This window comes from Anopheles stephensi, chromosome 2 (genome assembly GCF_013141755.1).
Source record: "Anopheles stephensi strain Indian chromosome 2, UCI_ANSTEP_V1.0, whole genome shotgun sequence".
Lineage (NCBI taxonomy): Eukaryota > Metazoa > Arthropoda > Insecta > Diptera > Culicidae > Anopheles > Anopheles stephensi.
In genome coordinates, this window is record NC_050202.1 from 27,594,091 (window position 1) to 27,614,462 (window position 20,372).

The following is a 20,372-nucleotide window of genomic DNA, read 5'->3' on the forward strand; positions in this document are numbered from 1 at the left end:
CGGTTCTGTTTCGTCGGTCGTTTTTTTTTTCTCGTACGTTTGACTCGGTACGGATTTGCGTGGGCCAAAATTGTCTCCGAATAAGAGTGCGGTTGAGAAAAATACGAAAAGGGGTACCTTTTGCTTTGCAGCTCATCGGGACCGGTCTAATCTTGCGATGTGGCTGTGTTTGGGGTGATTCCATGTGAGGTGATCGTGCTTTTAGTAGAGGGAGGGACATTTGTTAACCTGCTTTTTTGCCAATTATGATGACTCACTGGTTTATTTTTGAGAGCAAACGGTAGCTACGGAGGTAGAAGAATTTCGAGATCGACGATAGGAGTGTGCGACAAATTAGAATTTGCCGTGCCGCTATCTGGTACCACGATGGTGGTGGGAAAAATTAATGATCATTAATTCGCGGATCATGCATATTGGACTTGGTGCAGTTTGGGATGCAATGCATTTATTCCTTAAGAGTTTACGGCAAAGTTTTCTTTCGGTTTTAGATACAATTTTTAAATGTGTCTTCCCAATGATATGTCGTCTTATTCTTCCTCTCTTCTTCCTTGGCACTACAACAACCTCGAAAGGTCTCGGCCTGCCAATTCTGGGTTGCTATGACTCGGTTTTACCCGTAGCAAAGTAGTCAGTTTTTCGCATCGGGAGGCGGTCTGGAAGGGATTTGAACTCAGGTCCTGCCGTGTCGCTGGACCGGCGCCGTTGTCGCCTGAATCACCGCATCACTTCTCAATTTTATTGCGAATGTAGGTTCATTCACATAAGGCTTCAAGTTCCAATTTCGTAAAGCAGACACTCATCATTTGATATTCATTCGGAGTCATTGACAATTATTTGAAATAGATGATCAGATATTGACAGTGGTGGGTCAAGATATTTGGAGGCCCCAAGCGGAATGGCAGTTGAGTCCCCTCTAATTGTGATATTAGAGGGAAACGACAAGAAATCCTCAACGATGAGGCCCCCCTGACCGACGGGGCCCCCTAGCGGCCGCTCCTTCCCCTCTTAGGTTGATCCATCACTGGACATTGATGTCATATTAGTCTTGTTTAATAGGCTTATTTTATGGCACTGGGAATGATGATAACCTAAGCCAGTTTTTGAGATTTTTAAGTTTAATTTTGTTAATATCATTTATTTATAGAGTCTTTGGGTTTCAAGTTTAAATCATCGTAATAAAATGGACACTCTAATGAAATGTATACTTTAGAATATTGCTTAATTCTAGAATATATTGGATTAGAAAATCTACGAATTATTTAGTTTTTCTTGTATATATGTAATTTAGATAAGATTAGATTAGAGAAATATTTTATTCATTCCATACATAAGATAAAATGAGTTAGGTACAAGTAAGAGCATGGTACTTGAACTTGATTGGTAAAACCTGAAGCTGAACTCTTGGTAAAATATATTATTTGTCGAACAAGGAACGCCTGCCCAAATCTGTTTTACGTAAACTATTGCTAAAACATTACTTTTTTCCTTAAATTGGCAAAAAGTTCATTCATCTGGTTCCAAAGAGCTCCAAAGCGTTCCAGAGATCCAGGTTTCAAGATTCTCCCATTATACATAGTTCAAAACATGTTAAACGATACAAGCTAGCTTCCTATTTTCGATAGCCCCGCACTGATACGGATGATTAATTCAGGTGTGAAATATTTAAACTACACGAACCAGCTGATTGGAATGTGTTTTATCAGCTCCCAAAAAGGTGACGTTTGCAAATTCGGTTGCGCTAGGCGGTCGGGTTGCCGCTACAGCGACGGTGTCACGGCAACAGGTGTCGCTGGCAAAAGATCTGTCGCTGCCGGTCTGCTCTCATGCTCTCGCTTATTGTATTTTTATCATCCACCCCTATCCTATGCTAAACGAACGATCGAAAATGCTGCAGATCACATGCTGCATTTTGTTCGCGATGATTGTGCAAAGTGAGGTTCGGTCGATTGTTGTTTTGTTGTTGTTTGTGTTACCGTATCAAAAATACGACTGACACATTAAGGAAGCGTTTGTGTGCTTTTATGCTACACCATCAATGGATCGAATGGCATATGATCTCTATCCTGCCCCTCTTTTTCACTCCACCTTCATATCTCGGCCTAAGTTCATCTTTTTCTTCTCTCATCCTTTTTTTCTGGACGGCGCAACCCGCGAGCTCCCCTGAACGGCATTAAGGTGGTTCGCACCATTAATCATTTAACACGTAGGAAAGCATTCTTTTCGCATACCAAACGGTCCCGAAACGAAACGTTTAGAGCTGAGCTGTGAGGATGATGAGGAGGAAGGCTTTTACTATTATTATTTCTCGGGTTTGAAACGCCCGCATTTAGGATCGAGCAGTGCCCACTATCGGCACCTTCAAATCGTCGCATCGGCTTCTTAGCTTACGGGAGGCTAGAAGCAATGATGATTTGCAGCTTTTGGTGGTGAGGTTAAACGTTAGTCCCCCACTCCGGTAGTCGAGTGTCCGGGGGTGGGGAGGTGCCAAGCAGAGCAAACACACATTTACATACAAAACTTTTTTCACGGGGGTGTACTACCTCCACCCGTGCCCCCGTGGTCCGTTGACGCGTTGCCCGATTGTTTGTAGAAGCAACCTGCTAGCGCGTGGCCGTTTGCTTCTGCTGCTTACGGACAGTTGGTGAGCGAACGGGATTTTAAGGAGCCGTCGTCAAGCGCACAGGATTTAATGAGTTTTTTGTTGACGTTAGTTTGACACGTTCGGCCCGCGATACGGCGGGGAAGGCAGTGTCGATGTCGTGGACCGAACCTAGGAGATGGAATCCGATCGATCGATTGCTGATAGGAAAGTAACGGTGGACGTCCACAGCCGTACTCTCTATTTTTACCATTCCGTATCCTTTTTGACTTATTGCGAGATTGATGTTTCTTCCTGTAAAATTATCTCACCCGAAACCGAAGGCGTACCGGCAGCACGGGCTGGCTTGGGTGAGCCCAGGTACCTCTGTTGCACGTATGATAGCGCTCAGATCAGAGCGCAACATTAATCTTTTAATTATAAACCCATTCATAAGCGATCTTATCCGTAAGGCTGTCAAATTTCTCGAAACCACTGTCGGCTGTGCAGCTGATCGTCGGATCATTCGGAATGGGTTGCCAGTTTTGTCGGCGGGGTGGGGGCCGTTTTGTTTTCTCGCAGCTTTGGTTTTATTTTACGGAAAAGCAAACAAACATAGTGTCGAAGTGTGGGGCGAGTGGGGCCAGGGAGAGGACAGGTTGGCGATTGATTGTATTATGATTATGGATATTGGTTTGACTATTGTTTTCGGATGTGATTGGTTTGTATTTGATGCTCCGCCGATGGTGCAGGATAAGCGGATTTAATGAGAAGTGACTCGCAACAAAGCATCCTGATTTTCGGTGTTGATTGTTGTCGTACGAAACAAACGCGGTGCAGTCATTTGTCATGTTGCGTTACGTTGTCGCGGTACCCGCAAGAGCTCGTTTTGTACAACAATGGTACTGGAAGTGTATGCAACCTGCCACGATTAATGGAACCGACGACAGGTGTATCGGGTAGGTACGTTGGAAAAGAAAATTGTTGACGGACAGTTGTGGGAAATTTTTTTTTTTTGTTTATGCTGTAATTTTACAGACTTACAATATTGTTTGGTTATACACTTTGGATGGGTAAGAACCGTTGAATATCGCGAAGTTTCGGATATTTTTGTGCAGGAAATGTCCGAAATTCTGCGAATGTTGGTGGTGCCGTGACCAGGATCATGAACATTCGCTGTGTTTTGGATATTGTTGCCCAGAAAATCATTACCAAATTTTAAGTTGTACTCCTGGAAGTACAGAGTTTATTAAGGATTTTCGCCCCAATTTATAACATTTTTGTGAGTACCACTCATGCCCTACTCACTGCGCCTTCTCACCTATCACTTCTCGAATCTAACCTTCGTCTAGTTACCGGTTGGCACCTGTGCGTCAACTACAGTATATCCTGCTACGTGATTCTGAAATGTGGAATCGATCAGAAATGAAGAATTTGTTATTGAATTTTCAGTTGCTCAAAGAAGAACTAATACTAAAAAGTCTAAATTTGCGGCATCTTCAACCTTTATTTCGTTTGTTTAACAAAGTAATTGATCCCTTTTGCAACCTAAATCATTCGTTAGTACAATAAGAAATGTCAAAACCAATCGATGGACATCTCGATTACTATCTTAAAACAAATCTGGTACAAACAATGCCGATTCACGCATGTCCATAATTCTGCAAGCTTCCATTTTATGGAAGGCGGCAACGAAGCATGGTCAGACGTTAGCGATATTACTTCCGATAACAATGCAGCGAACTTCATGAAAGATACAAGACAATAAGAAAAGCATTCGTAACAGTATGCTGCTATACGATTGCTGATGCAGAAAACGCGCACTTCAGAGTTTGGTTCATTCGCACCTCGGGTTGGGATAATTGATCAGCTTACTGATCAATGGTGGCTTACTTTTTCTTAAATGTATTCAACGTCTGCTTTGAACGTTTATCAACTTACCTCTTTAGCGTAAACGTTTATTGGTTACTTGACGAAATTGATAGACCTTAGACTTTGGTTCAGAATTGTTAGGCCATTGTAACGCCATCGTAGAGCAATGACGAGCACTACGAGCTGTACGATAATCTCACCATCGTGCAGTGGATTAGACTCGTCAGGCTCCGGAGCGCTGGTCACGTCATGAGAATGACACCGGACGACGACCCAGCCCGTAAAGTCCTTTTAGGCCGTCCACACGGACAGAGGAGGCGTGGTAGGCCCAAACTGGAGATGGAGTGATGGCGTTGATGCGTCCGCCAGTACGGCCGGGATAACGGATTGGCAGACGACGGCGCTGAACCGTGAGCGGTATCGAGGATTGTTGCCAAGCAGGCCAAGACCGCAATGCGGTTGTACCACCTGATAAGTAAGTAGTAAAGTAGTCAACTGAACTCCGGTCCTGCCGTGTGAAGACCGTCGCCGTTTTCGCCTCGGCCACCGGACCGCCATCATATCACCTATAATGCTTCTTCTTCTTTGCGCTACAACCTGGAAATGTCTCGGCCTGCCATTTCTGGCTCGCTGTGACTTGATGCTACCCGTAGTAAAGTAGTCAGCTCTGCGTACGGGAAGGCGGTCTGGATGGGATTTGAATCCCGGTCCTGTCGTGTGAAGACCGGCGCCTTTATCGCCTCGGCCATCAGACCGCCCCAGTGCTGTAAGTTATTTAGAGAGTTCTTGTTGTAATTTTTGTCGCACTCTTCCTGCGCAGTATTATTTGCTTTTCTTCAATTTCCTCACTGCTGGTGCTAGGCTTATGTTGCCTCGTGCAATTTAAAATATGTATATCAGAGGTGTTGATTTTATAGCTCATATTCATAAATTTATGCCTTTTACGCCTGCAGGGCGGTGTTAACTGCGGGAGAAAAGCGTAAGCAAAACAAGTTTAAGACGTTCGCCGCCCCCCAGACACACACACACACACACCATCTCGACGGATGCACAGCGATGCAACAACGCGTGCAGGGATCGTGGGCGATGCATTCGTTACATCAGCTCGGTACGAAAGGGATGGTGCTCTCGATATTTTTTTTTTGCCGTGCGTGTGAGACGCAAACTATATTTGGTTCATTTGCATGTTTCTGGGCGCTCCCGACGTTTGAGGCGATGGGCCGGTGCTACTGTACTGTTGTGGTTGCTAATGCGCACACGCTCCGGTTTGGCGAGCTGCAACGCGTCGAATTCGCCCGCAGCTTCCGGAGGCACACCGTCATAAATAACGTATGCACCTTCGTTATTCACTGCTGGAGTAGGGTGGGATGCACCCTTGCGCTTCACAGGGTCTGTCAGCATTTCTTGGAGTGTCTTTTAGGGCTTACGGGCTTACCGTGAGCGCATTCAGGTGATCCTGTTCGATTTGTTTAATTTTGTTGCTGCGTTGAACTGGAGTATGGGGTGCTGTATCAATGTCGCCAGATGCAAACGACAGCCAGTAAATTCTGGCCCCAAAGACTCTACTATTACTGCCGAGAACAGACCGATCTTTTGTTGGGGCTTCCGTTTTTTGCTACCGTTTCGTGCTGCCGCTGAAGAAGGATTTTGTTCTTTCTTTTTGTTTGGGTTTGCTGTGAAATTGTGCTTTTGTGGCGCGCTACATGCGAAGGACCAATTCGACATCGATCGACCGAACGGTCGGTCAGCACCTTCGACAAAAAGCACAACAGATTCAGCATTCGGATTTCGTGATGCTTTACTGTTTAAATCTTCGTAGCGCTGCATAATACTGCACGTGTCCTTAGATTGAGACGGCATGGCACACTGGTTGACTTGCACTACTTTGCACCTTGTTGAAGAAATTTCTTCTGGTTGGTTGCAGCCCAGTCTAATAAATAAATATTTGAAGGTACTGTTGGGCATTTTTTCAACCATCGATCGTATCGTTTCAGGATTATCCAATCGAACAAAAGCCAAGCTTATTATTCCTTTCTTTCGGTTCGGGGTGGAAATGCTTTTTGCTGCTTTTCTGCTTATTCAGCGTTGAATAACAATTGGCTTGCATACAAATTTTCGCATGTTTTGCTGTTTACTGTTTGATGTGCCCGTACTTTGGAAATCGAAACACCGCAACGATCGATGCAGTGCCTGTTAACGGCTTATCTTTACGGGTGACGTGCCCGTTGTCGAGCGCATGTTAAACTTTGCGCACAATGATACGACCGACTTGGAGTTAAAATTCTTTGGTCAATGGACGATATAAAGTTTGCTGGTGGCTTCCTGTTTTGCTATCTGCAGAATTCTGTTAATCGTAATGTTCCGGCTCCGATATATATCAAGATGCTTATCACGAAAGGGAAGAAAGAATGCGATCCGGCAAATATGTCGGAGGAGATTGCGCGTTTCACCCGTAGCAAGTCCCCGTATTCTTCCAACGTTGTTCCTTTCCGTTGTTGTTCCGCTGTTTTATGGAATTTCATTAAAGTCCTACCTTACGATAACGCTACGATTCGAGACACAGATGTGATATCTGCTACAAATTTCTCCCATCGAAATGATGAAGTGGTTTCGGTCCTTGTTTTTTATGGGGTTTTTTTTTTGGTGAATGGAGGAGCGCGAGCGTTGTCCCCTTTTTTTCATTAAAATCTGGTCAATCAAGCGCGGCGTACGATGAAAGCCGCTTAAAACTGTTGTTGTGACATTATCGCGATGAATTAATCATTTTTATTGCCACTTCCGGTGTGTCTTTTAACCATTTCGGCGCTTAAGGGGAGAGTGGCACAGAGCGAATGAAGAAAGAAAAGCCGAGGGTGGAGACACCTTCGTAAAATGTTTAATCATGGATCGTGGGTTATAGAAATATGATGTAGCTTTTATAGTATTAGGAGTTTTAGACTTAGCTTCGCCTTCTTGGTTTATCCTTGCTCCATCTTGGTTATATCGGCCATATTTTGGTATGCTAGACTGATTAATATCACATGTAGCTGAAAAAGTATTTCTGGCTATGAGCAAACTCCTGAGCTACCGGACCGTCCTGCCAGACCTGCTTTGTTTTGGATAAAGTTCTTGCGTTCCTATGAGTTCCTGGGGTGGAGTGCGGCGATAGCGGCGTGCACGATCTGCCAGGACAGTATTGGAAATCGAATCCTGCCCGAAACTTCTCCCTATGTACCGAGTAACCGCCTTAGGTATAATCAAGCCAAGGAAGTTGAAATGGCAGGTTGAGACCACATGAGACATGGCTTTAAAAGTGTTTGTTAGTTTTATGGTATCCTAGACAAGAATAATTTAACAAATAAGGGAGAAAAATATAAAATTCAATATTTTTTATGAATGACGGCCTTGGCCGCATTGCTTGAAACTCATGATTTAGCAACCGTTAAAAGTTGATATCAACATTGAAAAACATGGTGAAAACGTCAAGATAGTCTGAGTAGCGTACCGTACAGCTGAAAACGCTTTTGGCTATAACTGGTCTACGGAAATTCGGTTGAAAAATGTTTGAGAATTTTTTACGGATCAAAAAGTAAAAAAAATAAGTAAATAAAAAAAATCATTTTTTTCGAGTGGATAAGTTTTTTAGCGTTGATTTTCAATGCTATAAAATTGAAAATATGTATGCAGCTGTTAAGAAAACAGAATCTTGTATAAAAATATTTCCTACCAAACTGAAATAGAACAACAAGAATTTTTCATACGGCTCATTGCACAGTTCGTTTCAAATTCAAGCAATGTCCTCTTCTTCTGTCCAAACAAAATCAGTTTTGGTTTTGCCACAGGAGAAAGAATGAGTCCGCCACACGCACGACAAATGTCCAGACCCTTCACACGTTCCAATTTGAACTATCTCATGAATTTTAAAACTATTTGTATTGCGCCGATCCTGCTTGCTGAAGTACGGAAAGCTGTTGTCTGCCTCTGGCTCCCCCCTTCGCCTCCTTTCATTCTGCTTACGAACAACGGGCGGAATTTCGCGTCGCTTAAACCCTTGTCTTGCCGAACGCTTTATGGATGCTTATGTTTAATCATCATCCACTTCTATCCAGTCCTGTTGTATCCAGTCGCCAGTCTCGCTGTTGGTGTTGTTGTTGGGAGGCTGGGATTGGGAATGAGTGTAAAGTATAAAGCAAAGTGTAGCACTGTACGGCAAAGCCTAAATGGAGGCTAAACCGCGTCCGGAGATCGAAGTCTCTGCGATTCGACGCAGTGCGGGCGACTGACGGTGGATTAGTGTGGTGGAATGTTTCCATTTGCTTCTGCTTCTGCCAAGGGGCAGTCTTCGCAACCCCCGATCCCAAGGCTCATTATTCTGAAAGTACCCAGTTTTACCGGGCGCAGCACTTGAGCGGGGCATCGCACATATTCAGTGTAAATTGTTTCGGGAATCTGTACCTGAGTGATTTTATTATTTATTTATTTTGCACCTTCTGGTTTGTGTGTGTGTGAGTCTTTGTGTTTGTGTGCATTTTGGTGAATCGATTTAAAGAGCCGGTGAACAGCGGATGAAAGATCGTATCGCTGTGTGTCCGTCGCAGCATTCCTCCATTGCTTTCATTTGTACCGACGACGAAACTCTCCGGCTAACGTGCAGCATGAGAGCCAGCGCGCGCGCGCGCCGTAAAGTCTCGTGCCACGTTTGTTCACACTTTGGTGTCGGTATGTAGTTCGGTATTGCGGGAGGTTATGCTAATTTCGCGCACAATTCGCGTACTCCTCCTTCCTCCGATACCTCGCCCAACGTTTGCCACCCTCCGGTTCGCGGGGATGACGTTCGGGAAGAAAATCGGCACATGAAAATAATGCTGCTTGCGAAAGCGAACGCTTGGTCTACACGTCTGAGGTGTATAGTGGAGTGTGTGGTGTTAAAGATATGCTACTGTCCGGCGACGATCTTAAGCTTCTCGAAAACGCATTGTCTTTGGCGGCGTGGTGTGTGATTGTGGTTGAATGCGTTTTTTTTTTGTTGCTTCGTTTGGTCCGGGACACAGCCCTGTGCTGTGTGGTGACAAGGCTCTGGTAGAAAACTTAACACCTTCACCTTCCGGTTTGTCGGGTCGGCTTCGGTCTTTTGGTTTGTAGATCGTTTTTTTTGTTGTTGTTGTTGTTGCGTTTTGTTGTCTACCCTTTGGAAAGCGCAACCATGCCGCGCTGTTGTGACTAAGTTACCCACCCGTCCGTTCAAGCGTGATGCAAAAAGGCCGAAAAACTTGAAAGCGAAACTCTTCTACCAAAAAGCGTTCCGGCGAGCGGCATTCGAACGACGAAGCGGTTAAAGTGAACGCGAATTATTCCTGGTGAAAAAGGACGAAACACGGGCAGAGAAAATGGGATGGGAAATGGCTGGTTTACTGTCCCTCTTCTTCCTCCTCGCCCTGCTCGCATTCGAGGAATGAAGTACGGAGAGGATGGAAAACATATGTTCGAACATAAATTCACACTTTGGAGGTTACAAATGCAATGCCAAAAGAATGGCACCGACACGGATCTGTATCCGACCCGAATATTCGATTAAGTGTCTTCTTGCGTTTCGGGTGCGGGGTTCCGGGAAACGCGGTAAAAGGCACGTGGAAAAGTGGTCGCTGCAAAGACAATCGTCGGGAATACGAATAAGATGAGCGGCTGGAGCTCCCATGGATTGTGTTTCATTTTGTGTAAATTTGTTAATTGCGATCGTGTTCGACCTGGGATATTTAGCTATAAAAGTCTATCTTGTATAAGTAAACAGTTTTTGTTATAATTGTTATAAATGTTAAGGTTTTTATTTGATAAAAAAAAGCTTTTGCATATGAAGGAACAAACTACTTTGCTGATTATCTCTATCTTCTTCTACCTCGTTTACAACCTCAAGAGGTCTCGCATACCATCTCTGGTTTCCTGTCTGGGCCAGGTAACCTGTCGGGGGACTTGGTTTTTCCCCTAATTGAATAACTACAGTCCTGCGTATGAGGATGTAGTCTGGAAGGGATTTGAACTCTGGTCTTCCCGTGTGAAGACCGTCGTCGCTATCGGCCCTCTCATCGGAACGTCCCACAGTGACATAAATACGTCAGGAAGCTGGAGCTTCCCACACAGCCTCTAAATTGAAGTTTAAAGACCACAGTGTCTATTTCCAGCTCGGCCTAAGTTTGCTTTAATCCAAACATGTTGATTACAGCTGGTTCATTATCACACTTTAACATGAAACGTATGTGTCTTTAAAGTTGCAACACCTGTGCAAGGTCTGATTGAAATGAAGATGAAAGTACTTTTGCCTCAATTTCAGTCGAATCATCAAGGTGTAAGCTATTTCGAATGTTCGAGGCTTTGAAATCGGGCTGATGATGGGGTAAATCGAACATCGGAGCGTACGTGCAATGGTGGTGTGAGCTGCAATAATTAATCGTCCAGTCGTAACCATCGCTAGATTCATATATTTTGAAGTTAGTGAGACTTCACCAAAACTGTCCAGCTGGCGTAGATGTTAGTGATTTATGATCACGGCAAGGCAGAACAATTTCCTGAAGTAAGAATTCTAAGGGCACCTGCGCCTCGTCCAAACCACACACCACACGGTTCATTAGCAAATTTCGACACGATCTTAATGATGGACGTGATCGGGTGCCCATTACAAGATGATCGTATCGTCTTTGAAATTACCGTCTAATTTTGTGGGTTGGTCGAAGATCTGACTAAAAAAAAGGAAGGAACAAACGGCCTCATGTCACAGTGGAGCTCTCGCGCACGTGCGCGTTTAGAAAGCACAAAATCGTCGATAAATTCGATGTCGGTCAATCAGCGTTCGTAGATATGCCGATGACATCTGGAAGGAGGTGGCGCGTGTGTGCGTGAAGGAATTAATAGAACTGTCCCCTGCGGCTAGCCAAAGGGTTACGCGTTGCTCTGTTCCGTTCGGTGGTCATCTGTGCGTAATATGCAAATTATTTAATCAACGTGTGTAGCAAATGAACGCCCCCTTCTGGGGGCTAGGTGTCATAAAGTTGATTGAGCGGAATGGTGGCTAGCCAGTGAGGGGGAAAAAAACCCTGGTGAAGTAAAAGCGGTAACAGGTGCGCGTGTGGGTTTTTGTTTTAGTGATGAATTAAATCAAATAAGAGTTTAAAGGATCGATCTAACGTGAATGAAGAAGATACGTGTTAAGAGGGTTTTGTTCCACTTTTTGGCATTGAGGAGGTCTTGGTCTTCACTTTAAGACTTCCTTGACCTATACTTCGTATTTGAATATCCACATACTGCGTAAGGAACAACGTTCCGAATAATATTATATACCGCTTCTGTCGTACCCTTGGGATAACATTAAATTTTGGGGATGTCTCGGTTCACCAAGACCGTCGAGAGCTGGTGCAAAAAAGTAAACGAAAACACTCACCAACATCCGATATTGCTCGGGATCAGTTCGCTCCATGACGACACACATCCCAAATTAGCATGTTTGCTTGTGCGTTGGCTCCGATGAATCATAACCGGTTGCAGTGCCGGCGAGGAGTTTCACGAGAGTTCCTCGCTTGCTGCCCGCTCAAGTCATTCGTTGTTCCGCCGATTGTTTAACGTCTCAGAGTTTCAGGCAGTTTCGTACGAAAGTTGCGCCCAGCCTTTATGCGTGTGGAGTGAAGTTATTGAACCGGTGTTGATGTTGCTGTTTGGTTTTCTTATGATTTTTTTTCTTCTTCCTATTTTCCACACGAACGGACCTGTTCGTTTGTTTATTGAGTTGTGTTTAAGCATGGGCCATTTGATTTCATTTCGTAGACCATCGAAGGGGATGTTGGTGGGTTAATTAATAGCTTAAATGCTCATTTTAATATGTTGTTTTTACATTGAATCAACTCCCCTGACGGGCAAAACGCAACATGTTGGTCTACGTCTGCTATTCAGCCCACACACGCTGGCGAGTTTATGAATAGGTTTTTGTATCAATTTCGATCGGTTTTCGAACTGATCGTAATTTTTCAGCTTCAATAACAGACGCGTGCTGCAGATATAACTATTATAAACACACTTAAAGCCGCTCGCCTCATCTCTGTCTCTCCTATGCGATTCAGTACTTTGTTGTTGATTGAATAATTTATTGCTTTGATTTGTAATGAATAGCAGTTTTTTTTGCTGATGGCTTACCCTCCATGTGGGTGTAGGCAATCGGTCTCAAGCGGGTTTTCAGTTTAGAATAAATGCGTTTTTGCTAAGGTTTTTGTTTTTGTTCACATTACAACGTTGGAAGGTCGCTCGTGGGTGGTTAGTTGAGGCGTTGCTGCTGCCTATCATCATCCTGTCCTCAGGCTCGTTTTCTCTGCGTTGACGTATAATGCAATAATTATACGGTTTCTGATTTCCGACAGGTTCGGTTGAAGGTCTAGACCAAAGCTAAGGATGATGTAGAAACAGGTGTATTATGATAAATCTGATTCGTATTAAACAGTTGATTTTAATTGTTGGAAATGACGCAGAATTAAATTTGACAGTTTTATATGCATTTTACGTTATTTGTTGTACCCTATACTAATGGTTTGAATATCTTTCTCTCTCTCTCTCCCCCACTCTTTGCAGGCTTACGAACTGTCAACGCTTACCGGCACGCAAGTGATGCTGCTGGTGGCCTCCGAAACCGGTCACGTGTACACATTTGCGACACGCAAGCTGCAGCCGATGATCACGTCGGAGGCGGGCAAGGCGCTCATCCAGACCTGCCTGAATTCGCCCGATCCGCCGACGGGTTCATCCGGCGACCAGCGTATGTCCGCGACCGGCTTCGAAGAGACCGAGCTCAGCTACAACATCGGCGACGAAGATTCCAAAGTAAGGCAATTAGTGTACGGCCACGGCCACCACGGGCATGCTCATTTAGGTCACCCACAGACCGGCCATTACGGGCTCGACCAGGGCTTGATGCAGCAGCCATACCCTGGCGGCCAAGGTTCCCCGCTCTCCCACGCCCAATCCTACCCGCCGCACTCCGGCCACACGCACCATTCCCACATCCCGCACCACTCCCACACACACATGACTCATGCGCACGCGCAACGGTAGTGTCTTCTGATACAGTGTTTGATGTCCGCAACTATTACCGTGTGTTGCACTATTTACGCATACGCCAGAATACGAACTGTTCTCACCATCCTGGACACGTTTTGTGTCGTCCTTTTGCACCGCTCATGGATCGAATGTTTGAGTAGTGGTAGGATGGGGTAACGTCAGTAAGATGTTGCCAAACCGTCATAACAAGCTTCCATTTTCTCCACACTCACTGTGTTGACCTCAAAGAATGTCTGTTAATTATTGTGAAATGCGTGTGCTGCTACGGGAGAGTCAATAAGGCTCTAAAGGACCAGCAAAAGCTACGGGAAGATGAGCATTGCTCAGCAATTGGTCATGCCTCCATCCCCAAAAGCAAAGGAGCCCAAGCAGCTGCAATGCACATCATTGTCAGTGCTTGTGGAATGCGAAATAAAGAAGCCAGCGCTCTCTTCCCGCCCGTGTAGCTGCTGCAATGAATAAATACAGTGTAATAATTTATAAATAATCTTAAACAATTTACACGACGATCTCACACCACGAGGAAGATTTAAAATAATAAGTCGGGTAGGAGAACGGGGGAGAGGACTAGAGAGAGAGGGAGCAGACATATCCAATCACCAAACTCACGCAGCTCACAGTGGGCGACATTTCCTTCCAACTCAAACCCGCCTCTCGGGAAGCCTCGAGAGAGTGTTACTTTTTTCCTACAGAAGCAACGTCAACTTTTTTGCTGGATGCAAAATGTCTTTGAATAAAAAAAAAAAAAACAGAAAAATAATAATAAAAAGCGCTCGCTTCTGGTCGGCGTATGTATCGACTGGAGATCGTGAATTGCGAATTCCTATGGATGAGTGTATTTTTCGTACAATAATGTGAAATTTTGGCAATTGTATTGATTTTCACTTGGTTGCCTTTTTACGAGTTTATAGTAGTGATGGGAACTCCGGAGTGGACTCAGCAATCCGCTCCGACTCCACGTTTTAGAAACCGAGTTTAAACGTTTTAAAAACCGTTTTAAAAACCGAGCGTTTTAAATTTTGACCAATACTAGTTCATAGTGTTTTTAAGTCCATGCGGCAAGTGTCTTCATGATTAAAACAATAAGCGATGTTACACATATGCTTTGCAATATAAGTTTTATCGCTGTTATATCTGGAATTGCAACTTATTTTAAACATAGAGACACTTGTACTGCGATTTAAAAATACACTGTATACGCGGTTTGATAATCTCATCTTGAGCAACAGAGAAGGAAATCCTAAAATGATTAATGCGCCGGCTTTGTTGCAATTTATTTTTAATTGGAATAAACGTTTGACAAATTTCGATCAACCCCTAATGCATTACCAGTGTGTTAAATTTTACCGTAAACCAGACATCTGGTTTTCCCAAGGCTCTTGCTTTAAATCTACCGGCCCGCTCAGTCAGGCATATTGACAGGCGCTCACTTTACGTGAATGTGCGAAAAAGTTTACACGCAAAGCTGCATACTGGCGGTGCGGTGTGTTTGGCTTTTGGGCTGCAACTTCAAAGCCGGCCAACGCCAAAATCCGGTGTGCTAATTGACAGTAATTTACTCCTGCCGGACCGAATCGAAAACAGTCGGGAGAAGCAAGCAGTGAGTTGCATCTCGAAGACGTCTCCCGAACAGTGTTGTTGGGGTTTTAAATAGTTTTGTTGTAGCTCTTGCTGCTGGCAAAGAAAAAACAACCTCTTGCACTCAACAACCTACAATGCACAAAGGGATCGCGAACCGTTTCCAGACAATGCCCGTGTGTGGAGTGTTGACAGTAGCGTAGCAGAGAAGTTCGTGTTGCTGGATATGATGTTGCACTTTCGCGTAACGGAAGGCTACCACTACCAATGTCTGTGCGTCTGTGCGTGTGTTCTTGTGTGGCTGCCACACTTTCTTCCTCAACTCCGAACCGTATCCTTCCACCACACAATACCTCCTTAGCAAATCTTTATATGACATTCCTCACAAAAAAAAACAACCCCTCTTAAAATGAAAATAAAACCACCCCATGTGACCCATAAATGAGTATGCCCGATCGTACTGTTTGTATGCGCGCGTGTGTGTATATGTGCTTGTGTAAGCGTTTGCGTGTGTTTTGTTTTATATTTTTGATTTTATTTATGTGTATTTCGTTAGTGGCGTTCGAAACATTTCCCTCTCCCCATTTTATATCCTAAGCTATGCTTTAATTGTTTCGTTGTTCGTTGTTTTTTCCTGATGTTACATTTGTATGCAAGTTTGAACAAAAAAACACCCCGCGCATGTGTACAACAAAAATGATTGTACGATAAACGAAATTTGTGAGTTGCGAAAGGAAAACAAAACACACATATATATGTATTGTATTATCAAGTATTACGTATCACATTGCATAAATTATTGAACACCTAACATCACACGAATCATGCAGCGTAGGTACATAGTGGCCTAGCGACTATGGCGACGCGAGTATTTGATAGTCCCAGCTATGATTGAAGTTAGGTGTAAGAGTTTGTTGTTAAACGTAGCATTCGTAGCTCTTCGCTAGCTCTAGTGTAAGTAGAATAATCAAGCGTAGACAATATATATACGTATAGGGTAGGTAGCAAACTGTAGCACGTTACGGGACTGGGCGGGACAGTAGCGTCGACCCGCACAGCATCAACACAAAGAATAGTGAAAGATTTGTAATATTGTTGCGATTAAATCGAACACCTAGACAGGAAGGAAGCCAACAGTTGGGAGGGGCAGCAGATAGAGTACGCTTAAGAACTATTTATTTGTTTTTGAGCATGATGCGCTTCTTGTAAATACGAACATTTTAAAGAAAATTTTGTTCATGAGCGAACCGTAGGAAAGTAAAGGGAAACTCGGACCCGCTAAAGACATGTGCTTGTCCGTTCTAGTGAATGGGGTAATGATGTACAAAAAAATACGAGCGACACAGAACAGAAAAACCATTGCCAATCGCTGCTGGTTATAGTAGAATTTAAGCTAAGCAAATGGAAAAAACAAAACACTCAACACGTATTAACTTATTTCAAATTAGTAATTTGTTCTAAATTGAAATGTAACAAAACGTAATGCAAAACAAACAAAAAAAAAACAACAAACTTTATTAAAAACCCCTGATCCATTAATATTAGCGTAATAAACGAAAAGAGTAGATAAAAGGAATTTTCAGCAAAAGTATGCAAATGATATGAAAAAGAAGTTAGGAATGAAATCCATGAAAATAAAAGAAAGTAAATGATATAATGAAAATTTCAACGACAGCTATACTGCATCATCAACAAAATTTACGAAAGCTACAACAGAGTACAGCAAATTACATGAGAAAACAACATTCTTACAAACCGTGAAATTCTCGACACTCGACAGTGCCATTTCGTATTGCAGCAAAAACTACATAAAAATATTACAACTTGAACATGAAATCATACTTAAACAGTTTAGTCAAGTATTTTATAAAAAACGACTTCATTTTACAAGCTGTGTTGCTTAAATGTTTGCTGTTTTGGTGTGTTGCTAATCTGGCTCGATAGTTGCATGCAGCTGAACGATTGTTTTTTTTTTTTGGTGTGAAATTGTTGTCAACTTTATGATTGTGTCTTACAGCAAAGTTATTCGACCATGGTAGGTGGGCGATATTGGTTTGTGTATACTCATTTGCAGTTGTGTGTGTCTCATATTATACTATCCAGGTGTTATTCATGTTATCATCGTTGTTCATCTTATCCATATTTACACTATTTCTATACGAAAGGATTTACACAATAATACAACAGCAAAACACTGGATGCAGCAAGCAAACAACTCGCTTCGACAAAACTGTTGAAATATCGTTGGACAATAGTGAAATTCGTTTCTACTGAAATGAGCCTTCTTTCAGGTGTTCTTATAGTCCCAAACCAAAAATGAAACGTTAAACTCCGTAAAAACAATCGAAATATTCCATTGTCCTCTTTCCCATTATCAGTTTTTTCGCCTGCGACAGAAGTTCTCGATACCGCTCACGGTTTAGCGCCGTCTTCTGCCAATACCCTTATCTCACTGTGGACGTCATCACCTCAACTCAGTATGCCTCTGTTTAGATGGACTAAAAGGACTTTATGGGCTGGGTCGTCCGGTGTCATTTTCATGACATGACCGGCCCAACGATGGTGAACACACCAGTTCGAAGAGCTCATCATTGTAAAGGCTTCTCCATTGTTCTTCCATACATACAAAAATCCTTCTAAGCATCTTCCTCTGAAACGCAGCTAACACGTTTTCGTCAGTTTTGGACAGTTTTCATGTCTGAGAGGCTTCGATTTATTTCGGACGACTCCAAAGGTACGGTTACCTATCTGTAAATCACTCCTGATGGTGTCATCATCATATTGGTTTTCGCCTTGTTGATCTCCAATTCGAGGACTAGCTCCGCTTGTTCGATCATTTGATAAGCCTTCATAACACAGAAGTACCTCAAACCTATAATGTTTACATCATAAGCGTATGTCAGGATTTGGATCAAATTAGAGAATATGGTCTCCGTAGTTTCCTCCTTCAAGTCACGGATGGGACTCTCTAGAATAGAAGAAATAAAGAATAACTCAGTTGCATGAAAACCTGAAAGCTGTAATGCAGAAAGACAGCAAGACTAAAATCTTGTTATTTATCTATAACAATCAGCTTTCCACGAATACTTGAGTACTTTTAATCTGTTTCACACTCTGCACCTGTAATTTGATGTACAAAAATCAGGCTCAAATCAATGGGGAGAACGTTTGGCACCAGTCCTTCACCAGTGATGCGAACACCTATCTATCATCGGTATTCGTTACAACTTGGTACTGCACGTTCTGAACCATTTCCGTTGGCCGTTCGATAAAAAGGAGGCCACACGCTAGAAAGCGGAAACCACCGGAAGACAGACCCTCATCACCTAAGTACGTTGGAATGCACGGCATCCATTTCCTTCCTTTCCTCGCGAGTGGTCGGAATTGTAAAATTCCACTACACAATTCGCACCTCAGCTGCGAAACTACTTACAGTTGCGGTATAATTGAGAGTGCGCGAAAACAATTAGTCTCGTGGTGCGTAATCGCATCAGGGTTAGCTTATCAGGCGGTGCACACCCCTCGGGTGACGGATATATAGGTGAAAAGAATGTACAAATGATCGTGGCTTGCCACTAGGGCGGAAGTTATCGACGAGCAGCTAATTACTTATTCCGGTGTGACACTCCGTTCGGAGCGCGTGCCTCGATTGATTGATTGATGCAGTTGATACGCTATTTATGCACGTCTGTATGTGTTTGCGGTTGTGCAGGGCATGGGTGTGATCGTTATCGAACGATTAACGCATGGACTGGGTGTATTTGCATAAATTGCTCAAATGCTCGCAAGATGAGTGTCCGCTCGGTCGGTTCGATAGGATGCGGCGACAGCTCAAGTCAATCGAGCGCGTACTTAAAATTTATTGATTTGGAACTATTTGCATCCCGTAAAAGCAGCTTCAAACTCCCTAAAATCTGCAGCATAGTAAGCGTAACTTGACATGTGATGCAAGTCCAGTTTATTCTTTACAACAGTTTCAACATCTTATGCTGCATAAATCCTTCTGTAGGTTGTGATTTACGTTTTACGCGTACTTGAAACTTCAATATTGGTTTCAAAAAAAAAAAGAAGTTTTATTATTAAAAATTGAACAAAAAATATCTTTGATAGTTTGAAAAACGAAACAAGGTAACAGTGAAGCGTTCTGGTGAAGGCAAACTTTGTGGGCAGTCCCAGTTTTCTTTTGTCTGTCCTAACAAAAACACTTCTGGACTCGAGCAGTATTGACAGAACCCCGCCATTCAGGCACGTGGGTGGTTCATATTTGGTTTTATTGAGCTTCATCAGCATTTTTGACGTTTCTGGGTGGTAAGAGTCATTGTAAGTGTCCGTCCGCTGTTGAAGATTTCCGTTTCAATGAGTGCCGTACGCCGTTAAACTTTTATGGACGACAAAGTACGTAGTGGCAGAAATTATGCGGCAGTTTTGATTTTTACCTTTGTTTGCTTTCAGTGCCTGCCGGTCATTAGGTTAAGGCGCACCTTTTGTTCGTATGGGATGTGGGGTAGTGTGTTTTGGGCGGTCACTATATTAAACAAAATTTGACCACCATAGGTGTAGTGGAAGTGAAAACTTCACAGTGATCAAAACACACACACAGTGGTGAGGCGACGTTGGACGACGTGATCGGTACACAACTTCGCTTTTGATTAAAAAAAGTTCAAAACTTCTTAAACTACAAGCGATCAGAATAGATATAGCAAATTTTAACATCAATTCTGCCAGCCCGCCAAGAATAGTTATAGACAGCGTGTTAAACCACTGTCCCGCCGACTGCTTGGCCTACTAATGCTTCACGTCCAAATGCTTCAGCATCCACTCGGAGAGTCATAGAGAGCGTACGGTCGTGCAGGGGACACTATGTCCGTGGCGTGTAGTGTTTATTTTTGGCAATTCACATTTTCTTCCCGCTTTGGGTGTGCTCAGCTTCATTCATAAAACCGTCGAACCGGTATGATAAACATTACCTGATCCGGAGGAAGTGTGTATATCTCTGTTGGGTTTGAATCTCGAGCGCTGTTGGAAGATTTCCTGTCGGATTTGCGATTTCTTGGTGTGTGTGTGTGTGTGTGTGTGTGTGTGTGTGTGTGTGTGTGTGTGTGTGTGTGTTTGTGTGTGTTAGCTAGACGTGACGATGCAGTGGGAAGTGGCGTCACGATACAACAACTGACCCTATTTGGAGACCACCGTGTCGTGTAGTTCGATCAATGCGGCACCAACAGTTTCTTATGCCGGTTTGGGACGGTACTGCAAGCAGCTGTTGAATGTGACTAAA

At 43.5% G+C, this 20,372-nt stretch overlaps 1 protein-coding gene across 1 annotated transcript in view; it reads left to right on the top strand.

Annotated features, from left to right (window-relative positions):
• The window catches only part of LOC118506026 (serum response factor homolog), a 121,675-nt gene that overhangs the window by 13,078 nt on the left and 88,225 nt on the right, over positions 1–20,372 (top strand). The window contains exon 3 of the mRNA XM_036042639.1: positions 13,034–13,282. Coding sequence (XP_035898532.1) covers positions 13,034–13,282 — 249 coding nt within the window. The remainder of the gene's footprint in view (positions 1–13,033; positions 13,283–20,372) is intronic.